The sequence below is a fragment of the Mya arenaria genome, chromosome 7 (assembly GCF_026914265.1).
Source record: "Mya arenaria isolate MELC-2E11 chromosome 7, ASM2691426v1".
Lineage (NCBI taxonomy): Eukaryota > Metazoa > Mollusca > Bivalvia > Myida > Myidae > Mya > Mya arenaria.
In genome coordinates this window covers 61,444,507-61,463,163 of record NC_069128.1, presented here as the reverse complement: position 1 = coordinate 61,463,163, position 18,657 = coordinate 61,444,507, and the positions used below count along the sequence as shown (strand labels likewise).

General features: G+C 32.5%; 1 protein-coding gene across 4 annotated transcripts in view; it reads left to right on the top strand.

Moving 5' to 3' along the window:
* Window positions 1-16,722, top strand: part of LOC128241717 (reticulocyte-binding protein homolog 2a-like) — a 33,991-nt gene extending 17,269 nt beyond the window's left edge. Inside the window, exons 13-22 of one of the 4 annotated variants that reach the window (XM_052958762.1) lie at window positions 1,519-1,581; window positions 1,730-1,792; window positions 2,719-2,781; window positions 4,221-4,283; window positions 5,890-5,952; window positions 6,167-6,229; window positions 7,843-7,894; window positions 8,246-8,340; window positions 13,199-13,386; window positions 14,096-16,722. In XM_052958762.1, coding sequence (XP_052814722.1) covers window positions 1,519-1,581; window positions 1,730-1,792; window positions 2,719-2,781; window positions 4,221-4,283; window positions 5,890-5,952; window positions 6,167-6,229; window positions 7,843-7,894; window positions 8,246-8,340; window positions 13,199-13,386; window positions 14,096-14,231 — 849 coding nt within the window. In that variant the 3' untranslated portion in view covers window positions 14,232-16,722. The remainder of the gene's footprint in view (window positions 1-1,518; window positions 1,582-1,729; window positions 1,793-2,718; window positions 2,782-4,220; window positions 4,284-5,889; window positions 5,953-6,166; window positions 6,230-7,842; window positions 7,895-8,245; window positions 8,341-13,198; window positions 13,387-14,095) is intronic. The other 3 variants (XM_052958763.1, XM_052958764.1, XM_052958765.1) reach the window with 3 other exon arrangements.
* Window positions 16,723-18,657: the final 1,935 nt, after the last annotated feature.

The following is an 18,657-nucleotide window of genomic DNA, read 5'->3' as shown; positions in this document are numbered from 1 at the left end:
CAACATCATCGGATATGTTCAGATCGCTAAACATAGCGTTTTAATATAAATTGAAAATTTTCTATCTGTTTATTGTTTTTGTCAGAAGGCCAAGGAAATCTTTAATCGACATGCTGAAAAGTGTTCATTTATGAATTGTTAAAGGTAACAAGTCTTTGTGATGTTTTCTGTGTTATTGTGACGTATAATGATAAACTGTTTCCAGTTACTGTCGGGTAGTTCTATTTACGTGACGTGTTTTTTAAATGAATGATTTTAAAGATGAAGTATTTTAAACATTTCTGTAAAAAGTATTGTGAGGAACTATTGGTGTAAAGAAAAGTTATAAATTGCGTGATTGATGTCATTATCGGGCATATGATCGCAGTTGGGCTTGTTGAAGTACGCGTGAAAGTCTTCGGACACCACACACTTAAACCATCTCAACAGCGTTAATAAACACTCACAATGACATCAATCACGCAATTCATTCCTTAAAATATTTTCTATTGTCATGAATAGAGTTCTATAACATCAAAACGTCGTACCATATTTTTAGTGATCATCACTACGCAATATGACAAATGAATGGATGACGTTGGATAAAAGTGGTAAAAACAATATACGCTAATATTTAGTATACATGTGGAATATGCTATTACAAGGACAAACGAATTTGTATTGTCAATGACATAATTACCGGATCATAACGCGGGTATCACTTGAGTGGAAGTAGACTTGATAAAGCTCTTAGGACAGGGTCACCAGCATTTGGAATAAGTATTTTAAGTTCCATATGGGCTTCGGACAGCTTGTTGCTTGTATGTTCGGTATATAACTTTTCGAGGTATCTGCTATTACAAGAAGATTTAATTCAACATCATTATCGCAGAGAGATTTCCAATTATAATTGGCATTCAAACGGCGATATTTTTTTTAGGTCGCCCTTGTCAAAAAGGCAGATATGACGAAAACATGGGTAATGTTTTGTTTTTAGGAAACTGATAGCTCCATAGACGGGACAATGATAGCTTACATTTTGGTCACACAATGGATCTGCAACGCCACTAGAATGAATTAATGTTTCCTTAAAAAAATAAAGTAAGAGCAATAATGGACTCGGACGTTCAGCGGAATTAGAAATATGATTTATTTGTGACAGGCAAAACTGCACACATATAGCTCATTGTTTTACAGAACTGACTGTATTTGTATTTACGATACGCGAATAATAATCTGATCATCAAACAGATCATGATTGTCTTGACCTGTTTTTCATAGAAGCAAAAGTGGTACAAATGTAAGAACGATTGTGGTCCATTTTCACTTAGTTACAGTACCTTTTTCAGCGGCAACTTCCATCACATTAGGAGTTTCATTAACTCGTTTAATTACACAGGGAAAACTAGCAACATCATTGTATACAGATTGTGTCTGATCTCTCCCAGCTTGGTTAGGCCATTTGGTGTATAGTTTGTATTTCATACGATCTTACAGTTAATATATTAAACACAATAACCAATCATTTTACGTTTTCAGACCAGGCAGGAACTGTGTTTTGAGCTGACAGAAGTTAAACAAAACCGTGATAATTCAGAAGAAGTGACACCTTTTACATACATGTTTATGAATTGTATAGTACAGTTATAAATGGAAAACATTTAGTATTGTGTCAATTGATATGGCTTTTAAATTTACGCATTGCCATTTGTTCAAGTTCTGACTTAAGCTTTCACCTCTTTGCTTTCAGACAAGGGAGCGATTCGAACAAGATTTACAGAAAGTGAAACAGGACATAGATAAATCTGAAAAGGTAAGGTATACAATGTTGTTCAATACCTGTATACAAGTTATTTGTAAAACGAAACACTGAAATAAAGAAAATAAAAGAAAAAACTGTCAGCTATTTGAACTGATCACAACAGATCATTAATAGTTTGTTAAGTTATATAAATATGTTCAGATAGTGCATACTTCATTTTATGTATCGGGTGTAGAAATACCCATACAATTTTGGCATTGTTTGAAAATGTGTTGCCTGCTGATAACAAAGAAAATTACATAAAATACATTTACACAATAAATGGAGACAGACCCATTTTTAAAAACAACTCAAATATATATGACATTGTTAGAGGAACAATGTAAGGGACTAAACTAAACTGAATGTGATACATAAACATCACAAAGAGACCAGGTACAAATCAACATAGTCGTTTCAATGAGTGATGTTTTGATTGCCTTGGAACGGTCCGAGTACCACGGTTTCACTGAAACACGATTGAACTGCATGTTTAAAGTAGTCTATAAGCGAATAACCTAAATATATTCCAACATGTGTCAAATATTATAATAAAACAACATCTTAAAAATGACACTCCAAAATCAATACATACTTGTGTACAAAACACATCAATTTTGAGTGATAAACCTTTAAATACTTTCTAAATAATGCAATGATGTAAACTATTAATTACTGATAACATGATTGTAACCGTGTATTTAATAGCAGAAAGCACAAAAATATTCAATGCTTGGTGAATGCTTTAAAATTTACTGTGATATACTATAGTCTTATAATGTTGAACTATTGTCGTGTTTTATGATCATTTCTTTTAAATAAAACTCGGTCTCCTTCATAGGTACCGTTGTTTTCGACATTTATTCATTCTTTTTGGAATTTTAAAACAATATTATTTATTGTGGTATATCTTATTTGGGATTTCTATACGCCTTCAGATTAGAAAGGGGATCGAACAAGAGCTTCTGCAAGTGAAACAGGGATTGGACAATTCTGAAAAGGTAAAATCAAGAGTTAAAAATACCAAGGGCTATGGCAAAATATGGCATAAAATGAAATCTAGTTTGTTCAGTATTCCAATTTTCGAGGTTTCTGTTATTACCAAAAAGGTAAATGTCAACATCATTATCGCAGTAAGATGCCCACTTGTTCTTGGCAGCCTTATGGCGTTGTTGTTTGAGGTGACACTTGTCAAGAAGTCAGATATGACGACAAAGTGAATAATGTTTTGGTTTTTGGGAACATAGCTCGACAGTCGGGACAATGACATATTTTTGTTGGTCACGGAATGTAGCTTTACTAGAATAAACCGATGTTTCCTTAGAAATAAAGATAAGATCAATAATGTACTCGAATGATGCAGTGGAATTAGTCAGAAATAAATTGATTGTGATCGGGAAACCTGTTCACATATAGCTCATTTGTTTGAAGAACTGGATGCAAAACTCTTGCATTTGTACTAACAATTCGCGAAACATGATCTCATCAAAATAAAGTTCATGATTGATCTGACCTGATGACTTTGAGGCAAAAGTGGTACAAAGGTAAAAACAATTGTGATCCATTTCCAAATAGTGACAGTACCTTTTTATTGGTAACTTCTATCATTTGAACTGATCACAACAGATCATTAATAGTTTGTTAAGTTATATAAATATGTTCAGATAGTGTATACTTCATTTTATGTATCGGGTGTAGAAATACCCATACAATTTTGGCATTGTTTGAAAATGTGTTGCCTGCTGATAACAAAGAAAATTACATAAAATACATTTACACAATAAATGGAGACAGACCCATTTTTAAAAACAACTCAAATATATATGCCATTGTTAGAGGAACAATGTAAGGGACTAAACTAAACTGAATGTGATACATAAACATCACAAAGAGACCAGGTACAAATCAACATAGTCGTTTCAATGAGTGATGTTTTGACTGCCTTGGAACGGTCCGAGTACCACGGTTTCACTGAAACACGATTGAACTGCATGTTTAAAGTAGTCTATAAGCGAATAACCTAAATATATTCCAACATGTGTCAAATATTATAATAAAACAACATCTTAAAAATGACACTCCAAAATCAATACATACTTGTGTACAAAACACATCAATTTTGAGTGGTAAACCTTTAAATACTTTCTAAATAATGCAATGTTGTAAACTATTAATTACTGATAACATGATTGTAACCGTGTATTTAATAGCAGAAAGCACAAAAATATTTAATGCTTGGTGAATGCTTTAAAATTTACTGTGATATACTATAGTCTTATAAAGTTGAAATATTGTCGTGTTTTATGATCATTTCTTTTAAATAAAACTCGGTCTCCTTCATAGGTACCGTTGTTTTCGACATTTATTCATTCTTTTTGGAATTTTAAAACAATATTATTTATTGTGGTATATCTTATTTGGGATTTCAATACGCCTTCAGATTAGAAATGGGATCGAACAAGAGCTTCTGCAAGTGAAACAGGGATTGGACAATTCTGAAAAGGTAAAATCAAGAGTTAAAAATACCAAGGGCTATGGCAAAATATGGCATAAAATGAAATCTAGTTTGTTCAGTAGTCCAATTTTCGAGATTTCTGTTATTACCAAAAAGGTAAATGTCAACATCATTATCGCAGTAAGATGGCCACTTGTTCTTGGCAGCCTTATGGCGTTGTTGTTTGAGGCGACGCTTGTCAAGAAGTCAGATATGACGACAAAGTGAATAATGTTTTGGTTTTTGGGAACATAGCTCGACAGTCGGGACAATGACATCTTTTTGTTGGTCACGGAATGTAGCTTTACTAGAATAAACCGATGTTTCCTTAGAAATAAAGATAAGATCAATAATGTACTCGAATGATGCAGTGGAATTAGTCAGAAATAAATTGATTGTGATCGGGAAAACTGTTCACATATAGCTCATTTGTTTGAAGAACTGGCTGCAAAACTCTTGCATTTGTACTAACAATTCGCGAAACATGATCTCATCATAAAAAAGGTCATGACTAATCTGACCTGATGACTTTGAGGCAAAAGTGGTACAAAGGTAAAAACAATTGTGATCCATTTCCAAATAGTGACAGTACCTTTTTATTGGTAACTTCTATCATATTAAGGAAATTTCTCTTCGGTTGATATATACACTGTTCTTGTCTGAAGCCGATTAATGACACAGACTTGAGTACCATTAACGCGTGCAATTACACGGAAAACTAGCAATATTCTTATATGCAGTTGTTGTCTGATCCCGCTCAGCTTGGTTAAGCTATTTGATGGAATAAACGGTCTAACTCGTTTTCGTTGAGATGAGTCGAAATAAATTATGCATCGACACAAAGGTGTAACATATGCTCACTATATTCTGTATTGGTGATAACACTATAATTATAGCGGTTTCCTTATCGCTTTATGTAGATGTATTCCTCAGAATACAGCTAGAAATATAGCAATATTTCGAGATGATCGTAGTCATAGCCATAACCTTCGTCGCTGTTTAGCGAAAATACCTAAACCTTTGAAGTGTCTTTAACCAAACACAATTAAAATAATGAAAAACAAAACAAACTACGTTATATATTCCTGTGGAATTAAAAACGTTGATGGGGTACTCAGTCAGAAATAGTTTTCTGGTCATACAAAGTCTAAAAAAAGCATTCGAAATTCTTAAGTCCTAAAAAAACTGCAATTTCAGTATACACATGCTAATATTGCGAGTTTTAATTTATAAATGTTGCTCCGTGTCCAAGCAGAAACAATTTATTCATAGATCATGTAATAATATCAACATATGTACTATTTTGCAGTATAAATCACTTTAATATTCATAGACGTGTATATTACCATGAGTTACAAATCATAGTTTATCATGACAATACATATTGATTTGAAATATGTTAATATAAATGAATAGTAATGAATATGATAAAACTATGAAAATATGACACCATATTCAAATATTTCCGTATTATCTGTCATGCAGGACGCCAGTAGAATCGAAAAGAAATGGCTAAATAGCACATTATCTGATTTCTTCTGGTGTATAGTTTTACTTGTATAGAACATTACAGTTAACATATGTTACACAAAAACCAATCCTTCTACGTTTTCAGTGCAGACAGGAACTGTGTGATGAGTTGAAAGAAGTTAAACAAGACCGTGATAATTCAGAAAAGGTGACACCTTTAACAAACATGTTTCTGAATTTTAGAGTACATATATACATGTAGTAAAATACTAAAAGCAGTCATTACTATACAACAAAAGTAAAGGGCAATATAGTATTGAGACAATTAATATGGCTTTTCAATATACGCATTTCCATTTGTTGATTTGAAATTGTAATATAATTTCAAGTTCTGACTTGATATTTCGCCTCTTTGCTTTCAGACAAAGAAAGGACTCGAACAAGATTTACAGAAAGCGAAACAGGACATACAGAAATCTGAAAAAGTAAACAATGTTGTACAATACCTGTAAACATATTCTTTTAAGAAAGAATAACTTCAATAAAGAATACAGAAGTTGACAAACATTTGATTTGATAAGAATAGTAATTCAGTTCTTTAAACATGTACTGTTAGTACATGCTTCATTTTATGTATCGGATGTAGAAATACAATTGTCACTCCTTTCATATTTTGGCGATAATGTTACATTTTAATGCCTTCTGATCCCATACAATCTTGGTATAGTTTGAAAGGGTGTTGCCTGCTGATGACCTAAAATACATTTGCGCAACGGAACTAAAGAGACCGGCCCATTATAAAAACAAATCAAATATAAGACCTTGTTTACAAAACGAAGTATTGGTCCAAATGAATCTGAATAAGATACATAAACAACACAAACATACCAGACAAGCATCAACATGTTTCTTTAATGAATAATGTGAAACACGGGTTCACTGAAACACGAATGTACTGTGAGATAAAATAGTCTATATGCGAATAATCTCACACATATTCAAACATGTATCAGTAAAAACAATAGTACATCACCTTGAAGCCTCGCCATAGCCAGTATCGACCTAAAAACAATAAACAAATACAGTAGATCGAACTCATAAACTGATAAATCATTTCAAGTACCCAATGACTTTCACGGTATAACATTACCAACATTAAGTACTTATTCCGGTACAATATTTACGTACTTGTCTGCTTGTCTGTAAAACACTATACGTAAATATGAGTGTGTGTCGATGCATCCAGAATGCACATAATGGTAAATTTCGTTCCTTAATAGTTCCGTTATTTTCCGTCGTTTATGATGCTTAACATACTTAGGTAAAATTGGTAGTATTCACTGAATCCAAGCCATTCTGCAATCCTAGCTTCAATTGTATAGCATATTATAATAATCTATCGTACATGTTTAAAAGATCCGAACACGTCCCTGTCTTATACACTGAGCGTGTTTAAACATTAATGGAAAACATAAAAAAAAAATTGTTTTTATTCATTTTTTATCATGCATTTAATTAATATTATTATAAGATATGATTTTTATAGAACAGGTCGTTATTATATTACACTACTATAGATATGTTATCAAGATTTAAGTTTACAGATATGCATTGTTCAGTATGATTATTGGATGTACGTACATCAAAGAGCAGTCGGCATTTTGGGCGGGAGGGCGTCTAAAATTCATGTAAAGTCTGTAGTGTTATTGTTGTGTTTTAATTATTTGGCAGAATGTTTTAGCGTATTGCTTGTTAAAGGTAAATATCACATTTCATGGTCATTTTACAAAAGTCATTGCATATCGAAACTTCTTAGTATTTTAGTAGGCACGATACAGCGTTAGGAGTTAAGAAGTACGAAAGTCGACTTTCGTCACTTTAAAATGGTAGAATGACTTGGTTGTCTTTTACTAAAACCCATTGTGTGAAAAATATCAGTTTTTGTTAAAGATTGGCTCATGCCTTAACAAAGACAAACCAGTGAAATGGAAAATTTATGTTCTGTTTGATATGTAGCGTGAGTCGTTTTTCGAAATAAGTTCTGTATACCAACCATTTCCTCTTTCTCATTTATATGTTATAACTATTATTTTTAAAGGAATGTACAACACTCCAGGCAAAGTGTACTCACTTGAAGGATTGCATAAAATGTAAGTTCCCCTTAAACAATTACGTAGTATAAACGTAAATAGATGTATAATTTGGGGACGAATTGTATTATGTTTATTTTAATATATAGTTGTGCTTCAGTTGATAGTAAATTATTGTTATTGTTTAAGTAAGTGTCGGTTAATAGAAGTTGTTTTTACTTGAGTTACAACCCCAAATCTTTAACAACGGCGAAGTGATCCATAGTATCGATCGTTTTGGCTGTTTTAAATTGGTTGTGTAGCTAGCTTCGTTAGCAAAATCTAGCTGAAAAACAAACAAAATGTGTGATTTAACAAATCCATTATCAATAATCGAAATAACAATAATCATAATAAGTATGTTTGTTAAAGGGACGCAGCCCACTGGAGCATTGGAGGTCAAGATTAACATGGAACAACGCTTGCCAATTAAGTGTGTATTTACATTCCCGGATGGTATTCAGACGGTAATCATTTCTGTTTGTCAATGTCGAGTGTGCAGCTGACGAATTCTCGCAAGTAATTTCTTGATATTCCTAACACAATACTGTTGATTGTAACAATAAAAAGGCAAAGATAAATTGCACCACTTAATCGTTCTCCAAAACTACATTCACTTGTTGCAATATTTGTGATTTAGTTATCCAACTTATACAGACAGAATGCCCTCAACGTGATACTACATTTCTGCCAATATATTATGGTATCTTTAAAAATCATTATGATTTGATCGAGTATCAGTACCGTTGACAATAAAAAGAAAAAAACATGAACTTTTAAAACAGCATAATATATAACATAATATATAAGCAACTTATAATATATACGCAACTCAACTTATCTAACTATGGATTCAGCATAAGTATGCTAATCATGGTTGGTCCCCTAACTAAATTCGTAGTATTTAAGGGTTGAGTTTTTTACGAGAAAGTCTGATAGTATGGCTATCACTATATTGAAATATGTATTCTAAGACTGCTTCCTGTACTTCGCAAAAAAAATGTGAATCCCTTAAATACAAAACATTTGAATGATTATATAACATCACTGATAAATTAAGTTATTAATACGAAAGAGTGGTTGATTACGGTCAAACTAAATTTGATTTGCTATTAAGAAGGAGGTTCTCTGAGGTTAATCGTTTTGGGGCTTCGTTATTCGATGTATGTTACAACTGTATTGCACATGTGGGTCGACTCCTGCAAAATATTTAACAATCGACTTACCCTTTAAAGTTAGACGTTTTAGTTGTTTTTAGGCTTTAGTAACGCAAATCGAAATCAGGTATCGTGAAATCTATTTTTTGACATGAAATGTAAAATCATAACTGAAAAAAATTAAATTAAATGTGTTTTGCTGTTAAAAATAGTGCAGATTGAAGACCACTTTATTGTAATGCTTTCCTAGATTGCAACGTTGATGTAAATTTCAAAAAAGCCAACGAATCATGAATTATTTTTTTAAGGAACCTAGGGGAAGAGCTTATTATAGATAATTCCGCAGACAATGGAACACATGTTGACACTGCCTTACATTACCTACTACAAATAGTCAAAACGTCCATCAGGTTCAATTTAATCAACTATACACTAGCCTAGCAATTAACACGCGAGATGAGAGCATGTTGATACATTCTAGTACATTTAGATATATCAGTTTTTGATATGAAACTAGCTTATTGGATTACAAATTCATCATAGGAACTTATCGGTTACAGTTTGAGGACACTAAAAAAGTGGATTGAATTGTTATTGCTTGTGAACAGAATTGTAAAAGAAAGTGAAATCATGCTTGGCGAGACTACAGCCCTTCAACGTTATGAACGCTTTCATTCTTGTATCCATGCGTAACCTTATCATGCTGACAATCCTACTGATGGTATTTCTTCTCAATTCAGCATGGCAGAAATTTATTAAATTACATTAAGGTTCTTACTGACGTTGTTTGTTTTATATTACCCTACATTTTATGTTTTGTACCTTTTAGTTTTCTTACTAATGGATTCAAATATTGAGTTAAAGCTGAAATCCTCGCAACTATCAATCGAGCATTGTCCATCTTAAAAATTATAGATTCACATGTTACTTGTGTAAATAATGTTTATGTATAATTATGTCATAGGTTATGGATATATTGAATTTAATAGCATGCATCCAAATCCTGCCTCAAAATCAAGAACAATGTCAATATCATCCACTTTCTCAAATTGTACAATGCCTCTTGTACCTAGTAAAATCTTATTTGTCACAAAAATGTTTTGATCGTATTTCCACTCTATTCAGAGCATATAAAATATTTCGATATGCTTGATATTTCTGAGATAATCCTTGATTCTTGATTCTTGATAATCACAGCGGAGAACTTTTATGTGTTAAGAACAAGATTTTTCAGCAAAGAAATCTCGACCTGGAAATGATTGATTTGGAGTGTATATGGGTCCCTACTTATATCCAACAAACATATACTATCTAGTTTATTTTGTTGACAACCAAATACGACAGAAACCCATTCTCGGCACCCCAGCATATCATAACCTATTTGATAAACTGGGAGAATTGGCTAGGGAAACTTCGTAAATCAGGAATATTCATAAACATTTTTCGACCAATGAAATAGCCGATAACAAAAAAGGAAAGAATCTCCTTTTTGAATTGCTATCGGAAATTTAACAAAATCCTGCCTAAAACGATTTGTAAGCCGTAATCTCATTTAATTTTTTCAAACGGAGATTATAGCCGTAACTTCTAGGCCATTTCTGCACCGCATGAGGTGTGTCTCATGCGAACAAGCGGCTAGATTTTACTTTATTTTTCTTCACGAGTACGAGATTGTTGTGATAATGATTTTGACATTATCTACTAATATCGGATCAGCTTCACCAGATATCTCGAAAAGCTGTATACCGAACAGACAAGTTCTGGATTACGAACCTCCCTGGCTAGACATCACCATTAGCCGACGTCATCGGGCTTACCGCAAGGCACGAGGATTCAACTCAGAACAACGATTGAACAAGTTCAGAACGCTACGGAATGAGACAATTAATCTAATAAAATCTGCAAAACACATGTAACATCTATCCTAAGCAGATAACCTAAAAACTCAAAATAGTTATTCAAAAAGCTGGTGGTCCTGTTTTTAGAGTGTGGTCAAGTCTACTTTTGTTCCGGCGATACACCCGTTTCGATCCGGAACATATGTCATAGACGATACAAAGACGAATGCGGATTTCGGGCATCCAATTTGCTTGGAAGTAAATGATATTATGCTTTAATGAAAATACGTTTTGGATTGAAAGTCACCTGCCACACCTTTTATTTCGTTTATATAGCCAATTCTGGAATACCTTAAGATCCATTTACGATAACTGACTAAGCAAGAAAAACCAGTGCTTGAAATGGTCCAACAAGAACATTTAAGAAACATGACAGGCGCCACTAAACTTGTATCAATCACTTAACTCAAGAAAGGAGTCGGATGAGAGGCACTGAAAATTCGTCGTTATAAACATCGATTTATTAAGTTTGCAAAATTAAAAATCATTCCAGAACATCTTTTTGATTTAGTACCACAAACAGTCGAAACTCGAAAACCTACTGGTTATAAAACGCAGGTCATCACAAGCGTGTTCCTGCTCGAACGTCTTATCACTTGAACTCATTTTTTCGGTCTGTAATCCGTTGTTTTAATATCCGCTCTATGTTTCTAAATAGCAGACTCGATTTCATAATTCAGGAAGCAGCTAAATACGTATACTCATGTATGCATGTGCTTGCTTATAACCATCATGGAAAGATAACCCTCCAAGTGCTTCAAACGCGATTTCGCACTAATTGTTGCGTCCTAGCTGTTGATTTCTATGCTAGAACATTGTTAAAAGTCCGTACTGTTTTATATATAGCGAGGTAGAACACTGTTATCACTTCTCAGTTAAATGTTCTCGTTTCTCACCTTCCCGATTACAGCTATTTGAAAAAATGAAATGTGCATCCCCACGTTGAATACCGTGTTCTTTTGTGACTAGACATTCAGTCCATACTCAAACAGGTCCATTTACAAGTACGTTTAAACCTACGGAGAACAAAAAGGTGCTTGTTCGCCCTCTTAATCCACTCTACCATACATTTGTTTTCCTTCCCTCTTATCGCTTATCGTATTTTCGGTACATATATTCGTTATTTGGTCATTATTTGTTACTAAATTTAATAAGAAAATGCATTCGCAATCATTCTTCTAAATCGATAGTAGGCATATATTTCTGTTTCGTTCATTTAAAAGTTTATATTAACAAAACAGTACACAACGAATCTGTTGGAAGCGTCTTTTATATAATGTCAACCATTTTCAGCCCAATCCTATATTTTGATATTGTATATATGACCTTGCATGCTTTGTATGTTTTTTCCAATATTACAATATTCAAACCAAACACGGTGCATTACCAGTATGCCATGAATTTACAGGTTTAATATCCAGAACCAAACACGAACTTGTTAAAATTTCTTCATAGAAAAAAGCATCATCAGTATGCCCTGAATTTACAGGTTTAATATCCAGATCCAAATACGAACTTGTGAAAATTTCTTCATAGAAAAAAGCATCATCAGTATGCCCTGAATTTACAGGTTTAATATCCAGATCCAAATACGAACTTGTGAAAATAACTTCATAGAAAAAAGCATCATCAGTATGACCTGAATTTACAGGTTTCATATCCAGATCCAAATTCAATTTTGTGATAAATACTTCGTAGAAAAAGCATCATCTGTATGCCATGAATTTACATGTATAATATGCAGATCCAAATACGAACTTGTGATAATTACTTCATAGAAAAAAGCATCATCTGTATGCCATGTATTTTAAATGTTTTCAAAATTTGCCCTTGCTATCAATGGGAAATGCAGTCTGTTTAATAAAATATGACTATATAAGTGTTAGTGACCGTATGTGCCGTCTGCTTATTCATTTTCTTATTTTAATATAACTTTGAGTTTTAAAATAGATGAGCCGCAAAAACAAACCTTTGTTTTTGAGGTAATTGATCTGCTTTAATTTCATATAATCACAGTCAAATCAAGTTCATTATACATGTATGTTACGAAAGCCTGAATTGTGTTAAGAAAACAACACAAGACAAAACACAAGATAACACCTTCGTCGGTAGTTGTTTTGAAAACGGTCGTACATTATGCATTCATAAACTGTTGCAATAAGCCAAACGACATTTAGGCTAAACAATAAAATATATAGTGTTTACATTATTATTTTATTCATAATATCTCTTATTATACAAGCGTTTATATGCCCTTAATCTACTTGTAGAAATACAATCGACGCCCGGGGAAACCGTACAAAGGCGGCACAATTACAGGATCGTTGAAGGACGACAATGAGGGTCAGCTGGTTTGTAGGATGTTGAAGGCCGCGTTTAGGAAAGGACTGATGTTTACTGTTAATGAATACGAGTGGGCCGGGCTGGATGGCTTTTCACTATTTCGGTCTATGTTTACGTAAGAATACTTAAGCATATTTAGATTGAAGTTAGAATAGGAATATGTTGCCTGATAAAGGTGCTACTCAGAAAAAGCCTTTATGGCTAGCGGCACTTTCGTGTGCACGCCCAGTGGTCAACATTTATAAGATTATTTACAAGATGTATCAATATCTAAAGCAAGGAATGTTTTTGGTGTAATTTATATCAGCTGTTAATAATGGACGCATTTTTACTATTTGGGAGACGGGTGTGTTGTGCTGTTTATCTGAAATCAGTTGGAGTATGACAGTATGACAGATATGGCAACACCTTTAATAACCTTTCTGATTTTATGAAATAACTTCTATGTAAAACATAATGTTTTAAAGTCTTAATTTGCTGTTACTCATAACTTAAACCTTTCCAGTTTTAATACCGCATTATCCTATCGCTTACATAATATTATTTATTTTTTATATTTATAATGACTCAGATAAAATCAAATTAAATGAATAGAAGATACACTCAATCGTGTTTATTGTAAATAACTGTAATCACTCCATACTTTGTACGAACTGTATATATTATTTTAATTATAAATGTTTTTGAAATAGGAGTACAATGATCACAAAAATAATTCCATTTTTAAAGTCAAACTGTTTTATTTTTAACTGTTTATATGGCAATCAAGTTATATACCATAACATGTAAATTGCATTGTAACTATAGTTATACCATTGTTTTAGGTCTTTTGTGAATCATGATAGTTATGATGAATACATACATAAGGTGAAAGCGAAGCTTGCAGCCAAGGGCATCACAGAGACGAACATAGATTTAACCGAGAAGCTGGAAGAGACATTCACTGTCGAAGGTCCGTGACTGTCATCGGACTTCTGTTATTATAAGTCTTTCTGTCCAGGCAATACTTGTTTTAATAGCTTAAGATTTCTAGAATCATGTAAAATAATTGCGTTAAACGATAACGTTATTTGATGCTTAGATATGGTAAACGTTAATATATGGGGTAAGAAAGCAACGTTACAAATAATGAACGGCGATATAGTTATATAACATTGGGATCAATTTTCCTGAAGACTGATAAATTGACAACTTGTCAACACACAAAATATTATTTTTTTCTAGAAAATACTTTATACTTTGTATCTTATCTTGTCTGGAAAATCTTTGTTCTTTTATAACATTAGTGAGGTTTCGTGTGTTTTTTTTTGTACACAATGCCGCCAATGTTAATGAATTTGCCTAACTTCAGAACGACATGTATGAAAGCGCGAGGAATTTATTAATTATTGTACTTAAAGTGGGTCACATTCTATTTCATGAATGAAGTTAATATTACATATATAGTTTGCAAAATTGATGTGAATTGTGCAAATGTTTATGTAGGAATAAAAGTTTAAATATGGCAATAAAAACATATTTACCCCCTCATTTTCATATTCTGTTGAGAATATTAATGATTTTTAGGGAAACACCACAAATGAGGAACAATCCATTGATAGATTCAATACATGGGGATATATATAACAGCAATAACAAGGTTATTGTGAAAATGGAAAGACATGCATATAGTTTCTCTCATGTGCTCTAGGGTCGGCAATTAAACAAATTAATTGGTCTCTGTCATTTTTTTAGGATCACTCATTGAATATGTTTATAAGTGTCTCCCATGTGTTGTAAAGCCAGCCATTGCATATGTCAATGAGTCTCTCTCATGTTTTGTAGGGTCAGCCATTGAACATGTTAATAAGTTTCTCTCATGTTTTGTAAGGGCAGCTATTGAACATGTTTAAAGGTTTTCTTTCATGTTTTGTGGTGTCAGCCATTGAACATGTTTAAAGGTTTTCTATCATGTTTTGAAGGGTCAGCTATTGAACATGTTAAAAGCTTTTCCTCATGTTTGGTAGGGTCAGCCATTAAACTTGTAAATAAGTTTCTCTAATATATTGTAAGTTTAGACTTTGAACATGTCTATAGATGTATCTTGCATTTTGTAGAGTCAGCCGTTGTACATATTAACCGGTTCCTCTCATATATCTCTCATATATCTCTCACATAATTTGTAGGGTCAGTCAATGAACATGTTTATAGGTTTCCCTCATGTTTTGTAGGGTCAGTCATTGAACATGTCAATATATCTCTCACATAATTTGTAGGGTCAGTCAATGAACATGTTAATAGGTTTCTTACATGTTTTAGGGTCAGCCACATTGAACATGATACTAGATTTCTGTAATGTATTGTAGTGTCAGCCATTCAACATGTTAAAAGGTTTATCACATCTTTTGTAGGGTCATCCAATAAACATGTAAATTTGTTTTTATAGGGCAAACAAATGAACATGTTACTGTGGGTCTCCATTATGTTAAAGCATGTTTACATTGATCTTTCCTTTCAAAGCAATAGATTAATAATATAAAGTATTTCGTAGTATTGAAATAAAGGCGGACATCACACAAATGTACCTTGGCAGGTAAACGGTAATAAAGTTTGCAAATGCCAATTTAGGGTTTTATCCGTCATGGATTAATTAACATTTACAAATTACACTCGATTTCAATATAGTTTTACTACCAGATATAGGGATTCATCCGTAATGGATTGAATTACATTATGGACTACACACAATTTCAATATAGTTTTATTAACAGATTTAGGGATTCATCCGTTATGGATTGAATTCCATTATGGATTACACACAATTTCAATATAGTTTTATGAACAGATTTAGGGATTCATCCGTTATGGATTGAATTTCATTATGGAGTACATACTTTTCAACTTTTTTTTACTAAGAATAAACCTGAAATACTAAAACAGAAAACCGGTGAAACAGTCTCAGTTATATCATATCAACATATCAACATATAATTCAATATCAAATTGTGTAGTTGTCTTTTTTGTAAATTAAAATTAAAAAAGCAACTTATCTGTTAAAAAGAATCCTCTTAAAAGTTATTGAATTATACTGTTTTAATCGAAACAATTACGCTTTACAATTTGTTATAAAGTTATGTTTTAAACAAACTTCTTAAAAATTCTTTATAACGCATTAACGAAATATCATCTTGGTTACGTTTCCTCATACTTTTGTAATTTGGTATCACGAATAAGGTTAAGCAAAAACATGTTTTCGATCTATTCACGAATGTCATTGATCTAGACAGATCAGACAATCGTGTCAATCAAATGTCCAAGTTATATGAAGGCAAAGATTACCACATGTAGAGATTGACAGTTATATATTGATACGTGTATATGTTTGTGTTTATGTTTATGTATATGTATATCCGTATAAAATATATAATCACCTATATACCATTCATTGTAATGTTATAATTTTGATTATTGTAAGTTTTGGTATGTTATATGTTGTTTGTAGTGCACGAAAGTGCATATATATATATATATATATATATATATATATATATATATATATATTATGAATAGGCTTTGTTTGGTCAATAAAGACTTTCGTGTTAAGATTTTCAAATTGTGCAAATGAAAATGTAATGTTAAGAGGTACAATCGACACATAATGAAATACACTAACACAGAATTACCGGAAACAGAGCACACTTCCATCAACTTTGCTTTCGTAATAAATGATGAGAATTTCGCCCTGGTATGGTAAATGAAATGCGAGAACACTGGAACATGAATTTGCAGAGCATTCAAGCTAGTTCATATTATCATGCACATGACACTACACCTAAATCAACATTAATCCGTTATTACAGATCTAAAATTTACTTTGAGCTTTATTAGATTGAATCATAATAACACCAACATAACAGTCATTTCATTTAAGTTACTTACGTACATTTTGACTCATCATCAACGTTTTACTACATGAAGATAAACATGGTTAAATGTTCCTCACTAATTCACCGAATTAATTTCATTTTACATGCGCACATAAATAGGCATCTGTTTAATGGAGGTATAATACGACGACGTTATAGCCCAATTTAGGCAAATAATAAAAAAGAAGAAAATGTTTGTTTCAGTTTTCGGGTAGCAAATATATTTCACCTCGTGAACAATACCAGTGAATATTTCACAATGAAGGTTCTCTCTGTTCAATATATTACGTTCTTACTATGAAACAAACCGATATCCACTGCATTATACAAAACGTGATGGTTGTATTTCACCTGAACATGGTGTAACACTTGTTCAATGTCTTGTGATACATTATATTGCATATCAAAACACATGTTGCGATATTAATCTCTCTAAATTTAAATTATTATTTTAAACATGTGACTTTTTATCGAACTTGGTTAAAATTATCAAGTTTTAGTAGTGCAATGCTATGTACATACAGTGATTTTTGAAAGCACGTATTATTTGTTATTTGTTATATATTGAAATCAAAAGTGTTTACTGAAATAATGTATGAACATGTAAAATTACTCACTGTGAATTCTCCATTCAGTTGTTGCAGCTCAACAAACAGTTCCTTTCTCGTCTGAAAACATGTAAGAGTTTTCTTACATAAGCTATGTGCATTAGTGGCGATTGTACTTTTTTATTATATGCTTGCCCCTCTATAATAAGAGAGATTTGTTATATTGAAATAAAAAAGGCATACAATAAAATACAAAACTTTCGGTTTGAGTGTAAGATTGCAGTATATATTACCTCTAGAACACCAAACATTAACATTTCGATATATATAGCTGTTCGTGGTGTTCACTTGGTGATGTATAATGCGATCTTTCACCGTTAAACACTTATCCTCTATATCCTCTTTTATGGAAAGCTTACACCAAGGACCACTTACATAATGAATCTGAGTTTGTGCTCAAAAATAAAGATAAAAACACAAATTACTATACCAGGAGTTCGCTCAGTAATATGCAAACCGTTTCTGATTTATCTAATACTTGATTTGCCTGAATCAAAATGGCATCTGAAGTCACACATAGAACTGCAAAACATAATAATGTTTCAGAGTGAGTACGCAATTTATCCGAAATAGCCCCAAAACAATAGTTCACGGGTGCTTCAATAAGGTTTGAATGCGAAATTGAGTTAGGTAGATTAATAACTATATTTATCATGTTAAAGAACGATACAGACCTTGTGTTTACGTACAAGGGGTACAGAAACACAGTGGGCACTTCCGCCGCTGCTCCCAATACATATATCTTTTATATGATAAACTTCCGCCAAGTCATCAAGCACACAATTCGTAATACCTTTATTTTCTTGAACGTCAAACGCTTTAAATGTAAGTTTTTCTTTGCTTTCTATGAGTTTTGAGTTCACGTCCGAAATC